Source organism: Ovis aries, chromosome 24, assembly GCF_016772045.2.
Source record: "Ovis aries strain OAR_USU_Benz2616 breed Rambouillet chromosome 24, ARS-UI_Ramb_v3.0, whole genome shotgun sequence".
Classification (NCBI taxonomy): Eukaryota; Metazoa; Chordata; class Mammalia; order Artiodactyla; family Bovidae; genus Ovis; species Ovis aries.
The window spans coordinates 27,415,309-27,435,590 of record NC_056077.1 but is presented as its reverse complement, the minus strand read 5'-3'; the positions used below and the strand labels follow the sequence as shown (position 1 = coordinate 27,435,590).

Here is a 20,282-nt window from a genome sequence, read left to right as displayed (position 1 = left end):
TTAAGGATAAATTAAAACCATGCTTTTACTTTCAAAAACTATTACCATCCAGCCCAACCTTTCACCCACCCTGTGGAAACCTCAGGGGCCAGTCTGATTGGCCATTCCTTCCTGCTCAGGGTCCCTCTGGGCAGTTTTCACTGGGCTCTAGCGCTTAGTCCGACTAAAGGTTCTTGGAGAGTGTGGAAGCCTGGAGGAAGTGGGCAGCTGTCCTTTCATTCCCTAGGGATGTAGCAACTAGACAGACGCACAGGAGAGCAGCCCAGGAGAGGGTGGGTCAGGAAGCTGTGAGTGAAAGGGGTGAGGGGTGATGGAAGATGAAGATCCAGAGTTGGCAGGCACCATCTTTCTTCCCCTCTCTTACCATGTCCTTAGCCACGCTGCTCCCTCTGCCTGGCTGAAGGTTTGAGAGGGCTGGACATCAGCGTCCATCTTGTCATTTCTGTGAGAAAGTGCTGGGCTTTCCCAGGATCACTCTACGAGTCAGTGATTTAGTCAGGACTGTTCAGTCAGGACAGGATATGAATTCTCACTTCATGTACCCCAGGCAGGAAGAGGAGTGTGAGGCCACACTGGTTCAAAGACCACACACACTTTCTCCCGTGAGGAAACCAAACAGGATGCTTGCTAAGTCGCTTCATTTGTGTCCGATTCTTTGTGACCCTGTGGACTGTAGCCCACCAGGCTCCTCTGTCCATGGAATTCTCCAGGTAAGAATACTGGAGTGGGTTGCCGTTTCCTTCTCCAGGGGATCTTCCCCACCCAGGGATTGAACCCAGGTCTCTTGCATTGTGGGTGGATTCTTTACCTCTGAGCCACCAGGGAAGCCCCATTATATGTTTAGGCCATAATTTATTTAATCAGCTCCCCTATTGGTGGACATTTAGGGTTTTTTGTTGTTGTTTTGTTTAGTTGTTTTTATTTGGCTTCATTGGGTCTTAATTGTGGCACATGGGATCTTTTGTTGTAGCTGGCTCACTGGCTTCATTGCTCTGCAGCATGTGGGATCTTAGTTCCCTGGCCAGGGATCGAACCTGAGTGCCCTGTACTGCAAGGTGGATTCTTAACCACTGGATCAACCAGGAAGTCCTGGACATGTAAATTATATACAATCTTTTGCTATAGAAACAACATTTCAATGCCTATGATTATGCTTACATTTTTCCGTGCCGCATGTGTCTCCAAGTACGATCTAGAAATGGAACTGGTGGGTTAAAGGGTGTGGGTGTTTTGAATTTTGATCAGTTTAGCCAATTTCCCTTTCCTTCTAGGAGGCACTGAGATGGATCTTCTTACTAATCATGTTTGAGATGGCTTCTCACAAATCATATAATCAAACTATTTATATTTGATGATTTCTTCCTATTTCATGGTTGTTTTTATTTGCATTATGAAATTTGTTTTATAACCAACAGTGGCAAGGGAAAATGGAAATGTGACACTGGAGGTGTGAGATTTTAAGAAAGCATTCTGCTGCTTTGAACTAAGTCACATCTTCTGATCCCACTTGAACAAGGCAAACGAGAAAATTTTCCAGTGAGCTCTAAGCCACCTGATTCCTTGGAGAAGGAGGTACAACAGATAGACGAATGAAATCACAATTTTCAAAAATGGGAAAAGATGTTAATAATACAAACCAAAGTCCAGCAGTCTTGATGTTTAACTCAGCTGGAATTCTCAATCAGACCATCCAGTGGATGACTTGTGAGTACAATGGCATGGTGTAGGGAAGAGGAAAGACATTGAATCCCATCAGGCTGCAATAATCACAGCTCTTACCTAACCAGGTGACCTTGGGCAGCTACTTCATATATTTCTGAACTTCTACCTCTTCGGCATAAAATAGGGGCAACCATAGCCACCTGCCAGAACAATGGCAAAAACTAAAATAACTCATGGAAATACTTGGCGCCGACTCTTGGGAGTTCCCTGGCAGTCCAGTGGTTAGGACTTGGAGCTTGCACTGCTATCAGTGGGTTCAGTCCCTGGTCAGGGAGATAGGATCCTGCAAGCCATGGCCAAAAAAAAAAAAAAAAGCATGTTAATATGGAAGGAAAGAGGTCAAACCTGAGCCCCAGACATCTGAGAAAAGAGGAAGAAGGCTGGACAGATAAGCTGGAGATTGAGTAGCTGGAAGCCAGAACAACTTGATTGCCCCTATAAAAGGCAGTCTTTTTCCAAATCTAGTGATCAGATCTCAAGTGTGAAAAATCAGACAAACAAACCTCCAAGGGACTTCCCTGATGGTGCAACTGTTAAGAATCTGCCTTGCAATGCAGGGGGTGAAGGTTCGATACCTGGCTGGGGAACTAGGTTCCACATGCCACGGGACAACTAAATCTGTGCACCATAGCTACTACAGCAAAGATCCAGTTTGCAGCAACTAAGACCCGATGCACCCAAATAAATAACTACTGAAAAAAAAAAAAACCAACCCTTCAAATACTGGTTTTGTTTTAAGCCATCTTCTTATCAGCTAGGATTTCTTTTTTTTTTTTTTCTTTTGGCCAAGCTGCATGGCATGCAGGATCCCAATTCCCTCCAGGGATTGAACCCAAGCCCCCCTGCAGTGGAAGCGCAGAGTCTTAACCACTGGACTGCCAGGGAAGCCCTATATGCTAGGTATTTCTAGGGCCACCATTTCATTTTTTGTGTATGGCCCCTGGAGCTGACAAGGAAGAGATACTATCTACCAACCCCAAAGAGCCAAAAGGCACATGTTGTAGCTAATCCCCTTATTGAGATTGTTTATGACTGGGATGTGTAATCTGTAACGGTGTCTTTAAAACTGGTTGAATTTACAATAGCCATGCTGTGTATCCTGCCCCACTGGGGCTTTGTTTGCCATCTGTCTCTGTGTTGGACTGGATCCAGAATTAGCGGATGGGGTGAGGGTAATATGACCCTTGGCATCATAAAATGTCACCTTGGTGAGCACTCACAGGAGAACTTTCTCCCAAACCTTATATGAATTTTTAAATTATTTTTGGATGTAGTGGGTCTTCATTGCTGAACACAGACTTTCTCTCTGGTTGCGGCAAGCAGGGGCTACTCTTCATTGTGCTGCGAGGGCTTCGCGTTGCGGTGGCCTCTCTTGTTGTGGAACACAAGCTTTAGGTACCCTGGCTTTAGTCGTTGCAGCATGCAGGCTCAGCAGTTGCAGCTCGCAGGCTTTATAGCACAGGCTCCATAGTTGTGGCCCATGGACTTAGTTGCCCCGTGGCGTGTGGAATCTTCCTGGAGGAGAGATCAAACCTTTGTCCCCTGCCCTGACAGGTGGATTCCTATCCACTGTGCCACCAGGGAAGTCCTCATATGAATTTTGTAACCAATATTTGCTGGGGCCTCTAGAAAGCTCAGCAAATCTATAACCCACTTTTAAAAAACATTTTTATTGGAGTAGAGTTGATGTACTAAAACCCACTTTGAGCAATTATACAAACAAAACTTTGTACGTATGTATTGTACACCAAGCCTGGATTCATGTTATCATTTCTCCACTTATTTTCCGTTTGCCATTTTATTTTTTATCTTGATCATGATACTCTGCTACCACAGCTACAATTGGTAATGATGGCCAGCATTTTAATGGCTGGGAGGCTTACTAGATGCCAGGCACCTGCTGTAATACTTCAAGTCCTTTTTTGAAACCAAGCAAGGTACAAATAAAGAAACAAACACAACTGCCAGATTCCCTTATCTCCCTTATGGTTTGTTGTGATCCACACAGTTAAAGGCTTTAGCATAGTCAATGAAGCAGAAGTAGATGTTTTTCTAGAATGCCCTTGATTTCTCTATGATCCAGCATATGTTGGCAATTTGATCTCTGGTTTTTCTGTCTCTTAGAAACCTAACTTGTACATCTGGAAGTTCTCGGTTCATGTACTGCCAAAGTCTAGCTTGAAGGATTTTGTGTATAACCTTGCTAGCGTGTGAAATGAGTGCAACTGTATGGTAGTCTGAACATTCTTTGGCATTGCCCTTCTTTGGAATTGGAATGAAAACTGACCTTTTCCCAAGCTGTGGCCGCTGCAGAGTTTTCCAAATTTGCTGACATATTGAGTGCAGCACTTTAACGGTATCATCTTTTAGGATTTTAAAGAGCTCAGCTGGAATTCTGTCACCTCCTTGGACTGCAAGGAGATCAAACCAGTCAATCCTAAAGGAAATCAGTCCTAAATATTCACTGGAAGGACTGTGGCTGAAGCTGAAGCTCTAACACTTTGGCGACCTTATGTGAAGAGCTGATTCACTGGAAAAGACCCTGCTGCTGGGAAAGACTGAAGGCAAAAGGAGAAGGGACGGAAGAGGATAAGATTGGTAGATAGCATCATTGACTCAATGGACATGAGTCTGAGCCAACTCTGGGAGACAGTGGAGGACAGAGCATCCTGGGATGCTGCTGTCCATGGGGTCGAAAAGAGTTGGACTCAACTTAGTGACTGAACAATAACAACAACTCTTATGGTATCAACTTGAAAAAGATGTTGTTTTAATATCTGAGGCCATAAATCTTAGAGAAAGGTTACATATCTGATTTCACAGTTCTCCCACATGAAGCAGTATTTGGAAATAAACAAACCTACAGAGCAAAACAAGGATCTCTCAGCAGTCCAAAGGCATCAGTTAGGGACTTTCACTTACCTGGTGGTCCAGTGGTTAGGACTCCATATTTCCACTGCAGAGTTCCTGCGTTTAATCTCTGGTCAGGGAAATAAGATCTTACATGCCATGTAACATGGCCAAAAAAAAAAAAAAAAAAGAGGGCATCAGTCAAGTGATAATAACTTTACAAAGCTCAACCCTTAAGGTTCCCATAGGACAGTGGTGATCATTAGGAGCCCACAAAGAACCATAGAACCAGACAACACTCATGTCACTTACCCAGTGAATACAAGAATAGGGATTGACAATGACACAGTGCTCATTCATTCTGAACCCTGGTCTAAAAGGTGTCATGCATGGTCTTAGCAATATCTTTCTAGATATGACTCCTCAGACAAGAAAAACAAAAGCAAGAATAAAGCAATAGGACTACTAAAGAGTTTCTGCACAACAAAGGAGACCATTGATACAATGAAAAGACAAGCTACATGGTTCAGTGATTAAGAATCTGCCTTCCAATGTGGGGGTTGTGGGTTTTATCCCTAGTGGGTGGCGCTAGTGGTAAAGAACCCGCCCACCAGTGCACAAGACTTAAGAGAAACGGGTTTGATCCCTGGGTCAGGAAGATCCTCTGGAGAAGGAAATGGCAACCCACTCCAGTATTCTTGCCTGGAGAACCCCATGGACAGAGGAGTTTGGAGAGCTACGGTCCATAGCATCACAAAGAGTCGGACACAACTAATGTGACCACACGCACACAGGGAACCAAGATCCCACGTGTTGCAGAGAAACTAAGCCTGCATGCACCACTCCAGAGCCTGTGTGCCACAACTAGAGAGCCCACACCAGTCGATTTAAACAACGGGCAGAGGAGCTGAACAGATATTTTCCCAAAGAAGCCGTACAGATGGTCAACAGGCGCATGAAAAGATGTTCAACATCACTGATTATTAACGGAAAGCAAATCAATGCAACAGTGAGCTATCACCTCATGCCTGTTTGTGGCTGTTATCAAAAAGGCAAGAAATACTATAGTTGGGATTTTGCACTAGAAAAGTAGTATAGCCATACTAAAAAAATATGTGAAAATCAAATCATACACCTGAAAATCACACAGTATTGTAAGTCAACTGTACTTTAGTTAACAAATTAACTCACTCGTTTTTTTACCTGCCCCTAGTTCAACCATTTTTGCCTATTGTTATATTTCCTCCTTCTGTTTTTCTAAGCTTTAAAAACATAGTTGTCAGTTTTTGCTTCTTCATTGTCTTCACAGTCATATAGTTTAAAAATGGTTTTATTTATTTATTTTTTGTTGCTCTGGGTCTTTGTGGCTGTGCGTGGGCTTTCCCTACTTGCAACAAGTGGGGGCTATTCTTCCCTGAGGTGCACAGGTTTCTCACTGTGGCGGCTTCTCTTGTTGTGGAGCACAGGCTCCAAGCACACGGGCTTCAGTAGTTGCAGCATGCAAGCTTGGGAGTTGTGGTGCACGGGCTTAGTTGCTCTCTGCATGTGAAATCTTCCCAGACCAGGAATTGAACCTGTGTCCCCTGCATTGGCAGGCGGATTCCTATCCACTGCACCATGCGGGAAGTCGTTCACAGCCACACTTTTAATAGCTGTATGTACAATTCCTTCCATACGTACCACCTATACCATATTGTGCTGAGTTATTTTTCCTCTGGTTGAATATTTACATTGCCTCAATTTTGTGCTCTTACATGTAAAACTTTAATGAACATCTCTGAGAATACATGTCACCCAATTTTTTTTGTTGTTGTTTGGCCGCATGACTTTGGGGATTTTTGTTCCCCAGCCAGGGCTTGATGGGGAAATAGGTCCTTGCTCTCAAAGCTTCTCATGAATGCTTCTCCTCAGTCTCCCATCGCCTCCCTTTCCTAAGTAATAACTGCTTGAATCTGCCCACTGGAACCGAGGGAAGGTCATGGAGGCTGAATGAAAGCTGTTTGCTGTAATCAAAGAAGACACAGAGACACAGAAAGGCTTGGTGCTCAGGAGCCCCACAGGGCCCTGCACGCCTCCAGCATGCATATCTTGGGGGTGGAAGGGCCCATCCTTTTCGAGTGGCAGCGTCTGGCAGCCTTTCTGCCTGTGGCTAGAAAGGTGTCCTCATGGCAAAGTGCCTGGGGTGGTGAGGTGAGTGGCCTCCTCTGGCTTCACCTTCCCAGCCCTTGCCTCCTGCCTTGAGAGCATCCCTATCCACAAAGCAGGGGACTGGAGTGTCTAGTCATGGCTCCACATCCTCCCAGATGACCCAGGACATGGTTTCCAGATTCCTGGCTCTCCTGCCCACCAGGCTGAGGGCTGGGCACTCTGACAAGGAAGACTGAGGCAGACCTGGCTAGAGTTGGTCAGCTCTGAATTCTAGCATCACCTCAGGTAACCCTCCCGTCCCTTGGAAAACAAGACTCATCCTCTTTCCAAAGAAGAGGTAGCTAAATCTCTAAGAGGCAAAGTGAGTTGCCCAAGACCCCACTGGCAGTGAAGATGGAGCAGGGTTTGGACCAGGATCCACCTCCAGGGAATCACAGGGTGGCAGCAGTGATAAAGAACCTGCCTGTCAACGCAGGAGACACAAGAGACCCGGGTTCAGCCCCTGAGTCAGGAAGATCCTCTGGAGCAGGAAATGGCAACCCACTCCAATATCTTTGTCTGGAAAATTCCATGGACAGAGGAGCCTGGCAGGGTGCAGTCCATGGGGTTGCAAAGAGTTGGACATGACTGAACACAGACACACACCTAACCACCTTCAGGACCTTACTGCTCTCAGCGTAACCTGGGCCTCGGGGCACAAGGCCGTGTATTAAGGGGCTGCACGGGAGGCTGGTGAGCTGCAGCCAAGAAGAACATGGCAGTGGGCTGTCCATGAAAGGCAAGGAGTCAGTCCTCATCCTTCCATAAATTTCCCTGGCAGGAGGGTCTCCTTCGTGGCTACTGTGCCAGCTGACTATAGGCAACAGAACAGCACACCCCCGCCTTCAGAGCACCCTTTGCCTCCCTAGAAGTGGGACAGGGAACCACCCAGGGTGCCCCGCCTTTCCCAATTCCTCTCTCCAGCTTCTGGAGCTAATGGAGGAGAGAATGGTGGGGTTGAGAGGTTTACCCTGTGGTTCCAGACACACGCACACACACACAGACACACACACACATACACAGAGCCAACCTGAGTCCTGGTTAAGAGCCATGATGTTTCTGAAGTCAGTATGCCTGGGTTTAAATCCATCTCATTCCTAGAAAGTTGTGTCCCAGTGACTCACTCTATCCTCAAATAATAATAATAATGATTGCATGAGTTGTTGTGAAGGTTTGTGGAATTACTACATGTCAACCCTTGGGACAGTGCCTGGCATCATCAATGCAACCATGTCAGCAGATATCATCCTCCTATTTATTATTCTGAACCTGGTGAACCTAGAGCAAGGGGTACAGAATTAATAGCTACTATTATGTGGGTGCTGGAGCAACAATGAAAGATGATTAATATATTGAAACTACCTTTCAGTCTCACAGTTGGGGACACAATGGAGTGACAAGGACTGTGACAAACTGAAAAGTCAATGTCCTACTAAAGACGGACCCGACCACCCAGCCAGCTGTCACCATGTGAAAATTTGGGTGATGTTGCCACATCTTTGGATTTTCCAAAATTCGAATTTTTATATGAAATGTACCAATTTGGGGGTAATCATTTAAAAGTGCATTTATTTTTGGTTGCACTGGGTCTTCGTTGCTGTGTGGGCTCCTCTCTAGTTGCAGTGTGTGGGTTTCTCATTACAGCGGCTTCTGCTGTTGTGCACAGGCTCGGGTGCAGGCACTTCAGTAGCTGCAGCACATGGGTTTAGCAGTTGTGGCCCCCAGGCTCTAGAGCACAGGCTCAGTAGTTATAGCACACGAGCTTAGTTGCTCTACAGCGTGTGGGATCTTCCCAGATCAGTGTCTTGCATTGTAAGGCAGATTCTTTACCACTGAGCCACCGGAGAAGTCCTGAAATGTACCAATTTTTTAAAGGTAGCAATTTATTCAGTTAAAAAAAGAGAGAGAAAAAAACCTTGTAGGTCAAATTCACCTCTTTCTGTGAGCCTCTAGGGTACAGCTTTCCTGTCCACCATTGCCCCAGGGCCCTGTCAGACTTTTGTAGCCCTGGGAGGGCTGGAGAGAGCCTTGGAGGTCAGATCTGCCCACCAGCCTTTCTGATTCCATGTGGGCCTCCCTCTCACACGTCCCTCAGAGAGAGGGGGCGAGAGTGGGGACGTCTGCGAATGAATGTGACTGTGCCCTGGCGGATCTACCCACCTCTGCCCCATCTGTCCAGCGTGGGGATTGATCCAGAAACAGATGGAAGAGGCAGGAGGATGACTTCACTTTGTGCACTGGGCACCTACTACCTGCCAGTTACTGCTCTAGATGGCAGTGATGACAAGAGGCCAGGCTCCTGCCTGGATGGAGCTGATCTTAACCCCCATGCGTGCAGGAGAGGCTGATAGTGTTGGGGTGAAACATGCTGCGAGAAACACAGGGGAAGGGGGCTCAGGAGGAGCAAAGACCCTGAGGTGACAGCGAGGTATCAAAGGTGTTGGAAGCCAAGGATAAGATGGAGATATGGCTGCTAGAGAAGGTGGAAGATGACAGTGCTGATAAGGAACAGAGGCAAGCCCAGCGGGGCCTCCTGTCCTGCTGGCCACACTCTCTAAACAGCAGACGTAGGCCCAGAGAAGCTGCATCCACTATAGCAATTTCTGACAGTTTGTTCCTCCTCTTTCTCCAGCTCACTCACGTCTCTGAACAGACAGAACTCACGTTCTCCTGTAATTCCTTTGTGTTTAACACACACACACACACACTCAAACCTTCTGAGTTCTTGAGGGTAGAGAGCCCAGCTTTTGTTCAGCTCCGAGGTCTCCCCACCTTTCTGTTCCCCACAGTGCCCAGAGGTAATAGGCTTCCATATACAAATGTGTTAAATTGAAATAGTGGCATGGCCTCACATCTCACACCTTAGTTTCCTGTCCTGTAAAATGGGGATGTTCGTGGATTGGAGTGAGGAGGAAAAGAGATCAAGGCTATAAACATTGGGAGCCCACATAAACTGGCCTTGGGAGGCCACATGGGTTTTTCTCTTGCTCTGAGCTGGGTGCCTCAGGAGCTACTGGGAAAGGCTGTGGCCCTCCTCCCTCCCGCCACAACCAGGCCTCAGTTCCCTCCTGTAAGGAGAGCTAATTGGGGCCAAGGGGGTGGGCACACACTTGCCAGGGAGGCACAGGTTGCCACAAATCCCTCCTGGCTGTGCTGGTCCCCTCAGCCCAAATGCTTGCTGCTGTGACTTATTTCAACTAAGCCGTTTTTTTTGGTCTGTAGATGTTCCATCTCCAAGTGTGGCCGGCCAGCCCCTGCTCCCAACCCACAACCCAGGCATCCAAGCCCCTTTTGTGGGTCTGAGTCCCAACAAAGGCAGGCCCCAGGGGACCAGCAGCCACCAAATCAGAGCTCGGGCTTTCTGGGAGCGGCAGGCGGAGCCCCTGCGAGATGAAGGGTGGCCAGAAATCCCGAGCCCCTCACTGGCATCTCGGTTCCCCCGAGAACCAGCTCCCACTGGAGACGGAGAGAGGGGTGCTGTCTCCAAACCTCCCGGCTTCCCCGTCCTCCTTTTTTTCCCAGGCTGTGGGAGGCAAAGGGTTAAATCCCATAGAGCTGATGCTCTGACTCCAGGCTAGAGGGGCCCGGGAAGCTGGGGTCACTTCCTGCTCCGTCCCAGTCACCCTGAACTGGTCCCCGGGTCCTCAGCTTGGGATCACCCCTTGAGAAGGACCCTAGAGTCCTCGGCATCTAGCCCGCCCCCCGAGGCAGGGCATTCAAGGGGTTAAGTCCCCTGGGGCTGGATCCTGCCTTCCGGCCTTTCCCAGACCCCAGAGCCGTGAGTGGGGGACGCCTGGGTTCCCGGGGGGGTGGCCTGGAGGGCCCGGGACGGCCGCTGGGGAACAATGGGGCGCGGGAGGCCGGGGGCCCGGGCCCGTGCGTGAGCCCCCTCCCCCGCCCCCCGGCCGCCCGGGGTAGGGGTGGGGGCCGGGCAGGGGCCGCGAGGGCCGAGGATTCTGGGAAGAGCGCGAGGGTCTGGCTGTGGGGGAGGGGAGGGCGTGAGCATTCTGGGAAGAGGGAATTCGGCCGGCGGGCCGGGGGCTGGGGCGCCGCGGGGGAGCCGGGAATCTTGGGTGCCCCCGGGGGTGGAGGGGAGGGGAGGATGCCGGGCTCAGGGTTGGAGAAAGGAAGGAGGGTCGCGGGGACAGGCTGGAGCCGGAGTCCAGGGTCTGGGCCGGTGCGGGCGTGGGGGGAACCGGGGCCAGGGTGGCTGCATTCCCGCAGCTGCCTCCATGTCAGGGTCACCCTGGGCCGCTCTCCACACCTCTCTGGGAGGCAGCCTCCTCCTCTTCTGCCCTCCCTCTCCCTTCGCAGTGGGGCTGGCCTGAGATCGAGGCCCGTGCAGGCCCGAGCACCTCTCACCTCCCTCGGTTTCCCCACTTTCCTGCTCCATGTCGGCCTTGTCATTAACCCTTTCCCTTCTACCCCGGACCGCTGAGTTTGAATTTCTCCAGAGACATCAAGGTACATGAGTGCTCACCTGTCCTCAGCAAACACAGCAGGCCTCTTCAAAATAGGCAGCCAGCCCCCAGCTTGGCAGAGGTCCCGGCTGCCACCTCCCCACAGACGCTTACGGATGGGGGTGGGGGATTCTCAGAGCCTAAGAAGCGGCAGGGATGAAGAAATTCATTTACTTCCTAAAATCTAACTCCTGTCTCTCCTGGGTTCAGCTAGCTCCTGCTTCACTTTGGTTACCACCCCACAGCCTCCTCTGGGGTCTTTGCACATGACCACCCAAAGCCCAGGCCCCCACAGGGTCTCTCTTAAGGGTCTAAACTTTGTGGGGAGTTCTCCTTGCACTTAGCTCCTGAGGCCCTGTTCCTTCATCCCGGAATCTTATCACCGTTTTGGGAGTGAGAGCTGCCTGTGTTTCACTCTGAGCTCCTGTTCCTCTGCTGCCATCCTCTCCAAAGCACTGGACCAAAGAGGTTCTGTAGGAGCAAGGGGCATCTCATTCATTCATCCAGAATTTACCGAACACCCAGTACGTGTTAGGGATGGAGTACAGCAGCAACAAAAGAGAAAATGGATTAGAAGGGATGCCAGGATGGAACCATAGTGGAAGGCTTCAGCCGGGAGTGTTCTGTTTCTTGTTCAGAGCTCTGGGTTGTCAGGATCCAACCCTTTCTTTAATAGCCAGGGAAACCTTCTGGTCCCAGGAATTTCTCCAGCCCTTTCCCATGGCCAGTAGGCTCTGACTGAGCTGTCTTTCCCCATCTGCCCACGTTTGTGAGTTTCACATGACTTTCAAGGTCATCTCCCTCTCTTAGAGGCCAGGGCATGCCAGACACAGAATCTTGCATTTCTGGTCTTAGCTCTGCCACTTCCCATCCTGTGACCTTGAAGAAATCTCACTGGGCATTGGTTTCCTAACCAGGAAAATGGACAACCTGATTCCTGGGTCTCCTCACAGGACTTGGGGGTGAGATGATGAGGATCATATGGCAGGCACTGCGTCTACTGGCACATGCCAGGTGGTCTGCATGCATTCATCCTGTCTCTCTTTTCCTTTCCATTTCCCTCTCAAAGTAGTTTCTGCAGAAGCCCCTGATGGCTTTAAACTGCCCCTTCTCCCTACCTCTAGCGGGAGCTTCCTCTTTCTTTCTGTGCTTAGATAACGGGAAAGTGCTCCAGTCTTTTGGAATGCCCTGTCTGCTGTCCCCTCAGGGAAATCAGGGTGGTTATTACTTTTTTTTTTTTTTTAACTCTTTAAGTGTTCCAGCTAGTCTTGGTTCTCTGTGGGGCTCATAAGCAAAGTTTATTGGTCCCAATTAGCAGCCCCATTAAGGAGGAAAATTAGAGTCTTAATGAGCTTCCTCTGATTAACAAAATAGGTTTCCCAGCCTCTGGGCATCCGAGGGGTGGGGTGAGTGCCTCCTTTTCCGAGGGCGTCAGATGCTTCTCCAGCCCCCATTCTGGGTTCAAAGGGTTATGACTGACAAGCTTTTAATTACACTCTTAAATTCACCTACTTGCTTAGTGGTGATCTTAAGCTCTGGAGCAGAAGGCAGGCCTGCAGGGGGAGGGGGTTGCGGTGAGAACCGAGGCGCAGAAAAATGGGGAGGTAGGAGACTACAGTTCACATCAGGAGGAATAAGGGCTGGGGATGGGGCAGATAGGGGAGTGGGGGTGGGGGAGTCAAAGCAGGCCGGAGCTCAGCTCCCTGCCCCACCCCACCCCCAGGGTCCCTGGAGCACTGCACAGCCCTGAGTTCCGGGATGGAACCTGAGACGGCGCTCTGGGGCCCAGATCTGCAGGATCCTGGACAGAGCCCGGACGATGCTCACCCAGGTGAGGGACGCAAGAAGGGACAGCGGTCCTGAGGAGAGAGTGGCCCCATTCAGGGAGGGGCGCAGGCTCTGGGAAAAACCTGGGGAGGAGGGAAGTGAGGCCTGCCCCGGGTTCTGAAAGGAGATGGGGGCTGGAGACTCCCTTTCTCTCTGTAGGTGCAGAGAGTGGGAACGAAGAGGAGAACGCTCAGCAGGAAAGTTCTGGGGAGGAGGTCATCTTGGGAGATCCAGATCAGAGCCCAGAATTCAAGGACCCATCAGAGATGCCCCTGGAGACACCCTCCCAGGATGCCTCCGGCCCCCAGGATGCCCCCGCCCCGCTGGGTCACTCCAGCCCCTCGGACCACCAGACCCCTCTGGACACCCCTACTCCCGAGGTAGTCCCGACCCCGTCAGACTGGACCAAGGCCTGTGAGGCCAGTTGGCAGTGGGGGACTCTGACCACCTGGAACAGCCCTCCGGTGGTCCCAGCCAATGAGCCCAGCCTGCGGGAGCTGGTGCAAGGCCGCCCGGCCGGCGCCGAGAAGCCCTACATTTGCAACGAGTGCGGCAAGAGCTTCAGCCAGTGGTCCAAGCTGCTGCGGCACCAGCGCATCCACACGGGCGAGCGGCCCAACACCTGCTCCGAGTGCGGGAAGAGCTTCACGCAGAGCTCGCACCTGGTGCAGCACCAGCGCACGCACACAGGCGAGAAGCCCTACAAGTGCCCCGACTGCGGCAAGTGCTTCAGCTGGAGCTCCAACCTGGTGCAGCACCAGCGCACGCACACGGGCGAGAAGCCCTACAAGTGCACTGAGTGCGAGAAGGCCTTCACCCAGAGCACCAACCTCATCAAGCACCAGCGCTCGCACACGGGCGAGAAGCCCTACAAGTGCGGCGAGTGCCGGCGGGCCTTCTACCGCAGCTCGGACCTCATCCAGCACCAGGCCACCCACACGGGCGAGAAGCCCTACAAGTGCCCCGAGTGCGGCAAGCGCTTCGGCCAGAACCACAACCTCCTCAAGCACCAGAAGATCCACGCCGGGGAGAAGCCCTACCGCTGCACCGAGTGCGGCAAGAGCTTCATCCAGAGCTCGGAGCTCACCCAGCACCAGCGCACGCACACGGGCGAGAAGCCCTACGAATGCCTGGAGTGCGGCAAGAGCTTTGGCCACAGCTCCACGCTCATCAAGCACCAGCGGACTCATCTGCGCGAGGACCCTTTCAAGTGCCCGGTGTGTGGCAAGACCTTCACACTGAGCGCCACGCTGCTGCGGCACCAGCGCACGCACACGGGCGAGCGGCCCTACAAGTGCCCTGAGTGCGGCAAGAGCTTCAGCGTCAGCTCCAACCTCATCAACCACCAGCGCATCCACCGCGGCGAGCGGCCCTACATCTGTGCCGACTGCGGCAAGAGCTTCATCATGAGCTCCACCCTCATCCGCCACCAGCGCATCCACACGGGTGAGAAGCCCTACAAGTGCTCCGACTGCGGCAAGAGCTTCATCCGCAGCTCGCACCTGATCCAGCACCGGCGCACGCACACGGGCGAGAAGCCCTACAAGTGTCCCGAGTGCGGCAAGAGCTTCAGCCAGAGCTCCAACCTCATCACGCACGTGCGCACGCACATGGATGAGAACCTCTTCGTGTGCTCCGACTGCGGGAAGGCCTTCTTGGAGGCGCACGAGCTGGAGCAGCATCGGGTGATCCACGAGAGGGGCAAGACCCCGGCCCGAAGAGCTCAGGGCGACGGCCTCCTGGGGCTCGGGGACCCTGCCCTGCTGACCCCACCCCCTGGAGCCAAACCCCACAAGTGTCTGGTCTGCGGGAAGGGGTTCAACGACGAGGGCATCTTCATGCAGCATCAGAGGATCCATATTGGCGAAAACCCCTACAAAAATTCGGACGGCCTCCCCGCCCACCCTGCTCCCAAGCCGCCTCAGTTCCGGTCCCCCAGGCTCCCTTTTGGAGGGAATTCCTTTCCCGGTGCTGCGGAGGGCAGAGCTGACCCGCCCGGACAACCCTTTAAAATGCCCGACGGGCAGGAGAGTTTCAGCCACAGGCTGGGGCTGCCCTCCTCCAAGTCCTACATCTGTTCGCACTGTGGCGAGAGCTTTCTGGATCGCTCGGTGCTCCTCCAGCATCAGGTCACCCACGGCAATGAAAAGCCCTTTCTCTTTCCCGATTATCGGATTGGCCTCGGGGAAGGGGCGGGCCCCAGTCCCTTCCTCAGTGGAAAGCCCTTTAAATGCCCCGAATGCAAAAAAAGCTTTGCCCTCAGCTCAGAGCTGCTGCTGCACCAGAAAGTCCATGCCGGCGGGAAAGCCCAGAAGAGTCCAGAGCTGGGGAAGAGCTCCTCCGTCCTCTTGGAGCACCTCAGGAGCCCCCTGGGGGCCAGACCCTACAGCTGCTCAGATTGTGGGGCCTCCTTCCTCGATCGCCTGGCTCTCATTCGGCACCAGGAGACCCATACCCGAGAAAAGTCCCCCATACCCGAGGACCCCCTCCCAGAGCCAGCCACCCTGTCCACAAGCCAGGAAGGTGAGGGAGAGGCCCCTGCACCCACAGAGAGCAGCAGCCATGAGGAAGGGGGAAGCCCCAAAACCAGCTTGGAAGAAAAGCCCTATTTGTGCCCCGAGTGTGGAGATGGCTTCACAGAAGTCTCAGCCCTCCTCCTCCATAGGAGCTGCCACCCCGGGGTCACCCTGTGAACAGGGTCTGGGGACCAGAGGCCTCTCTCTCTCCTGAGAGGAACACTGGGTCTCCCCAAAAGTTATGTGGGGAAAGGAGGAAAACCCTATCAGATTGTAGAGAAGAAGAGGATAAAGAATTGTGGGTAAAAGTAGTGCTTTTACATCAGTGATGAATAACCCTTTAAAATTGTTGGTGGGAACCACTTATAAGGCAGTAGAGAAAAACTGTTGGGTTAGAAACCCTATAAATATGTAGGAAAAAAAAAAGCCCTTTAAGTCTGTAGCAGAAAAACCCTATAAACCATAGTGGATAAAAGCCCTATTAATTGTAGGAAGAGGTCCCAATATGTCTCTAGACAACCCTATAAAACTGTATCGAAAACCTAGTGAAACTATAGGGTCGGGGAAGCACAGGGAATCCGACAATGGCGTCGACTTGGGAGGAGTGACCCTTAGAAGGTGTAGAAGGACCTCCCATGAACTCACTCCACAGCGTTCTCTCCCCCAAGAGTATGGGAGGGAGCCCGTCTGCCAGAGCCGTGGACGATGACACCGAGGAAAATGCTGGTCTGGGGGAGGAGCGTGGGAATGAGGAGGAACCTTCTGATTCCCCAGAGGAGAAATGACCCAGGAACTAGGAAGAGAAGGTCCAGTTCAAGGCACTGGGGGTTCCATGGGGGACGAAGGAAGTCTTAGATGATTGTGTGTGAGAGAGGAAGAGGCCCATGGAACTCCTGATCAGAAAGAACCCCCAAAATGGGAAGAAAAAAACATGTCCAGCCTGTTTAAAGGCCAAAGTTTGGGGAGCATAAAAGTTTTAAGTGTAAGGAGACTAGGAAACCACCACAAAAATTAGGAGGGAAGAGCAGGGTAATTTGTTAGAGTGCTTTGAGGAAAGCGAACCAAGGTGGAGAATCTGTCGAGATGGAACCCAACAAACCCCAGGCTGCCAGTCTTCCCTGTTTCAGAAGCTTGTCAAACTGCAAGTACAAGCAGATCCTAGCTCAGGCCACCAGAGATCCCCACATCCCCGAGCCAGGCAGGACTCCCCTCCCCAGCTGGGGAACATCTTCACTGCGAGGCCTCCAGGGATGGAGGGTCCCTCCTGCCGCATTCTCAGGTCTCACTATCGGGAGGCTTCTCCTGCAATCTAACTGCCATCAGTCCTGAGACTGTGGCAGCCCGTTTCCTTACATTCTGTCCTCAGAGAGGGAGAAGCCTTGCTAGTCGTCCTCCAAAGAATAACTCCCTTCAGAGACACGAGGTCTGTGTGTGGTCAAATTCTGGCCAGACTTCTCTTAAGAGCACCACCTTTGATTCCCTGGCAACAAGGGACAGCAGAATGGCCAGAATCGAGAGCCTGGATTAGCCAGCAACCTGGTTTTTAACCTCATTCTCTCATCTGAGCTGTTAGCAAGGCTGCGAGAGGACGAGCCAGCAAGAGGACACGTAGTGATGGGTGTCCAGATGCCCCACAGGCTGGACCGTGGATCCCTGAAGAGTACGCAGAGGCCTGACCACCTTCCTCACCTGGGTACCTGGAGCCTTCTGAGGTTGCAGCAGCCCAGCCCAATTGTGGTCTTGGAAAGAAGACAAGAGTCTACCCACTTGGCTCCTCTCCTCCTTAGCCAGAAACCTTCAGAGAGAGACAGAATGGTGAGAAACACACTCCCTGGCCAGGCGTGTCTCCTGTCCTCACACACCACGAACAGTGACATACTTTCATTAACCCTGCCAAACCTGCTCCCGTGGTGGGGAATGAGACTGTTGTCCTCTGAAACGGTTGAAGAGCCAAAACTCTTGAAACATCCATAACAAGAACCCCACCCCCTAACCCCAGAGACCCTTAAAGGAGGACAGGACTCCCTGTCCAGAGCTGGGTCCAGAGGAAGTGCACACTGACACCACGTTGGCCCCAGTAATGCCTTGTGGTACAAGTAGAACTGAGATGCCAGGTGGGGAGTCACGTCCCTGGAGAGGGTGACCCGGCTTCCTACAAACCTGTGGAAGAGACCTCTGATTCCATTACCTAAAAGTTCAAAAGGTGAAAGTCCTTCACCCTTCGTCTGTCCTGTTCCCAAAGGGATGACCCTCAAATTCAAAGACTCAAATCTAGAACACTGTAGGAGGAAAAGCCTAGGCCTGCTGGGGAGAAGGAAAAGGCAGGTCTTGGGGGACTATGAGGAGACCTGATTAATACCTGCATAAAGCCCCACCCACCCAAGTGCCAGGTCAGAAAGCACCACCAGGAGGGGAGAAGGAGCCTGCCTGCCTCTACTGACAGCATGGACCAAGGAGGCATCCCTCAGGCTGAGGAAGAGGAGACCATTCTCCAAGCAGGTTTTTTTTTTTTTTCCTCTAAGATGGCAGGAGAAAGAAAAATCAGTTGTAGAGACAAACCCCTTGTAAAACTAGAAGCAGATCTTCTTGGAAATAGGCCTGAGGAATCAGTCTCCAGAAGGGTCTGGGAGAGCAGCTTTTGGGGCTCAGGGCCAGTCCAGGGGGAAGATGGGTGGTCAAGGCTGACCGAGGACCTTCCGAGGCTTCGGGTGTAGCATACATAGTAGGATGCTCGCATGTCATAGGGTGAGGGCCAGGGGTCTTGGCTGTGGTACCGAATGGACGATGTGGACACAATTAGTTGGGGTCTGGGGTTTCATAGCAAGAAAGGGGGCAGAGTCAGAGACCTTTGGGGTATGACCTGTTCTCTGTTGCCCACCTCCCCAAACTCCTTTAGCCAGCTGCTTTCCTCCCAGAGCGAGCTACATCTTGGGAGGAACTAAGCAGGGAGCAGGCTGGGTGGGGGAGGCGGCAGTGTTGAGTCCTTCTGACCAGGTCAGGCCAAAGCCCAGGGGATCGTGGCACTTTCCCACCTGAAGTGAGTCAGGAAGGCGGAGTGTAGCCAAACCCTCCTGTCCAACTCCACACAAGCCTGACTCTTTAGACAGGCCCTCATGGAGGAGCGCAGCACAGGGTCAGCGTCATTGGTGAAAGCAGAAGGGAGAGTAGAAACTGATCGAACTTAGGGTGAAACTTGAAACTGCTATGGATATGGAGGTCAGAAGGGAGCCTGGGAGAACTTGCCGTGAATCCTGAATGGTGGGGAAGCTCGAAACCATCAACCAAGAGGTGGGGTTCCATCACACCTGCCCCTCAGGTGAGCAGCCCCGACTCTTTTGCCCCCACTCATCTGACTTGTCCCCTTGGAGTGAAGAAAGGCCCCACTTTTGAGTATTGTGTGTCAATAGCAGTGTTGTGTCAGCGGTGGTCATGTTGATTAGTTGAAGAGAATAAAGGGAATAAGATTTCCCAGGTGTTTTCTATCTTCTCTTTCAAGCTCAGAGCAAGCTGAGAGAGCCCGTTCTCTGCCAGGGCAGGGTCCACATGTAAGTCAAAAGCTCAGCTCAGCCCTGTTCCCAGAGGCCGGAAATCTCCATCTGGTGCTTGCTGGTGGGAGCCTGAGGGTTTACAGCTTTAAAATCTATCCTCTTGGGAGACAGGGTGAGAAATGTGCTGAGAAGGTGGCAGAGCCAAGCAGCACAACATGCCGACTTCTGGGTGGCAGCCTGGTGACTTGCACTGGGCTGGTTCAGGGCCAGCTGTGCTGCCCTAGGGAGCCCTCCCTGGCCACGACACCCACACCCTCTGCAGACTGCCACGAGGCACAGCGCCCAAGATCTAGTTCCAGAAGCTGGCAGCCGCCTCCCCTGGTTCTCCTGGGTCCTGGACTGGGTCCAGCCCTTCCTCTGGACCAGAGCCTCCTAGACCCTGAAGAGAAGTGGGTGGAGACCTAGCTCGTCATCTAACTCTCAGGATGTAGCCCATGAGCCCCCAACGTGTGGAGAGGCTGAGGCTAACAGAAGGCTGCCATTTACCTAAGATCTACTGCAAGGTGGTATAGGAAACCAGAATGACCAGGAGCAAGCTCTGGGTACAACCAAGCCTCTCCTCCCCCACCCTGGGCCTGCCCGGGCCTGGCCTGGGCTCCACACTGTCTGGGTCAGGCGAGGATGCACCGCCAAATCCTCCTTGCAGGCTTACCTCAGCACTATGTATCTCCTGGGCCTAGACCTTGCCCTGGCCCAAGTGACTGCTTGAGGCAGCTCTAACCCAGTGCCTGCCTCTGCCCCAGTCTGCTGGGGGCCTCCTGCCCTAGCCAGGAAGCTGTCTCCACACCTTCCCTTTGTCCCTGTAACCCCGACTCCCAAGGCAGGCTCAATTGTCTCTCCTTTCCCTTCTCCATCTGGAAAGCAAGGGATGGGGAAGGGAGAGAAGAAATTGCATTTCATGAAGAAGCGAGTAATGAAGGCTAGTCTATATTTCCTGGAGACACTGAAGTCCATCAGTACAGGAGTCCTCTGTAAAATGAGGGGACTCCACAGGAAGAAGACACTGGAGCCCACTGATTCCTTTTTTTTTAGTTTACTGGGGTGCACTGGGTCTTAATTGCAGGGGGTAAACTCTTGGTTGTGGCATGTGGGATCTAGTTCCCTGACCAGGGATCGAACCTGAGCCCCCTGTCTTGGGAGTGCAGAGTCTTAGCCACTGGACCACCAGGCAA

At 52.1% G+C, this 20,282-nt stretch overlaps 1 protein-coding gene and 1 long non-coding RNA gene across 4 annotated transcripts; one reads left to right on the top strand and one right to left on the bottom strand.

Annotated features, from left to right (window-relative positions):
- Window positions 1-7: 7 nt before the first annotated feature.
- On the bottom strand, window positions 8-11,310 carry LOC132658564 (uncharacterized). The gene is made up of 3 exons (XR_009598370.1): window positions 11,240-11,310; window positions 4,645-4,721; window positions 8-3,237 (listed from the first exon to the last, which is right to left on the bottom strand). It is a non-coding gene; the product is annotated as an uncharacterized LOC132658564 (long non-coding RNA).
- On the top strand, window positions 10,377-19,029 carry ZNF629 (zinc finger protein 629). Of its 3 annotated transcripts, none has more exons than XM_004020915.5 (3): window positions 10,377-10,537; window positions 12,943-13,050; window positions 13,206-19,029. In XM_004020915.5, exons 2-3 carry the CDS (start codon window positions 12,978-12,980, stop codon window positions 15,737-15,739), a joined length of 2,607 nt encoding a protein of 868 aa, XP_004020964.1. In that variant the 5' UTR covers window positions 10,377-10,537; window positions 12,943-12,977; the 3' UTR covers window positions 15,740-19,029. The 3 variants fall into 3 exon arrangements, with proteins under 3 accessions (XP_004020964.1, XP_042096471.1, XP_060261825.1); XM_042240537.2 differs by lacking the exon at window positions 10,377-10,537 and adding an exon at window positions 10,940-11,223; XM_060405842.1 differs by lacking the exon at window positions 10,377-10,537 and adding an exon at window positions 11,369-11,743.
- The last annotated feature ends 1,253 nt before the right edge of the window (window positions 19,030-20,282 follow it).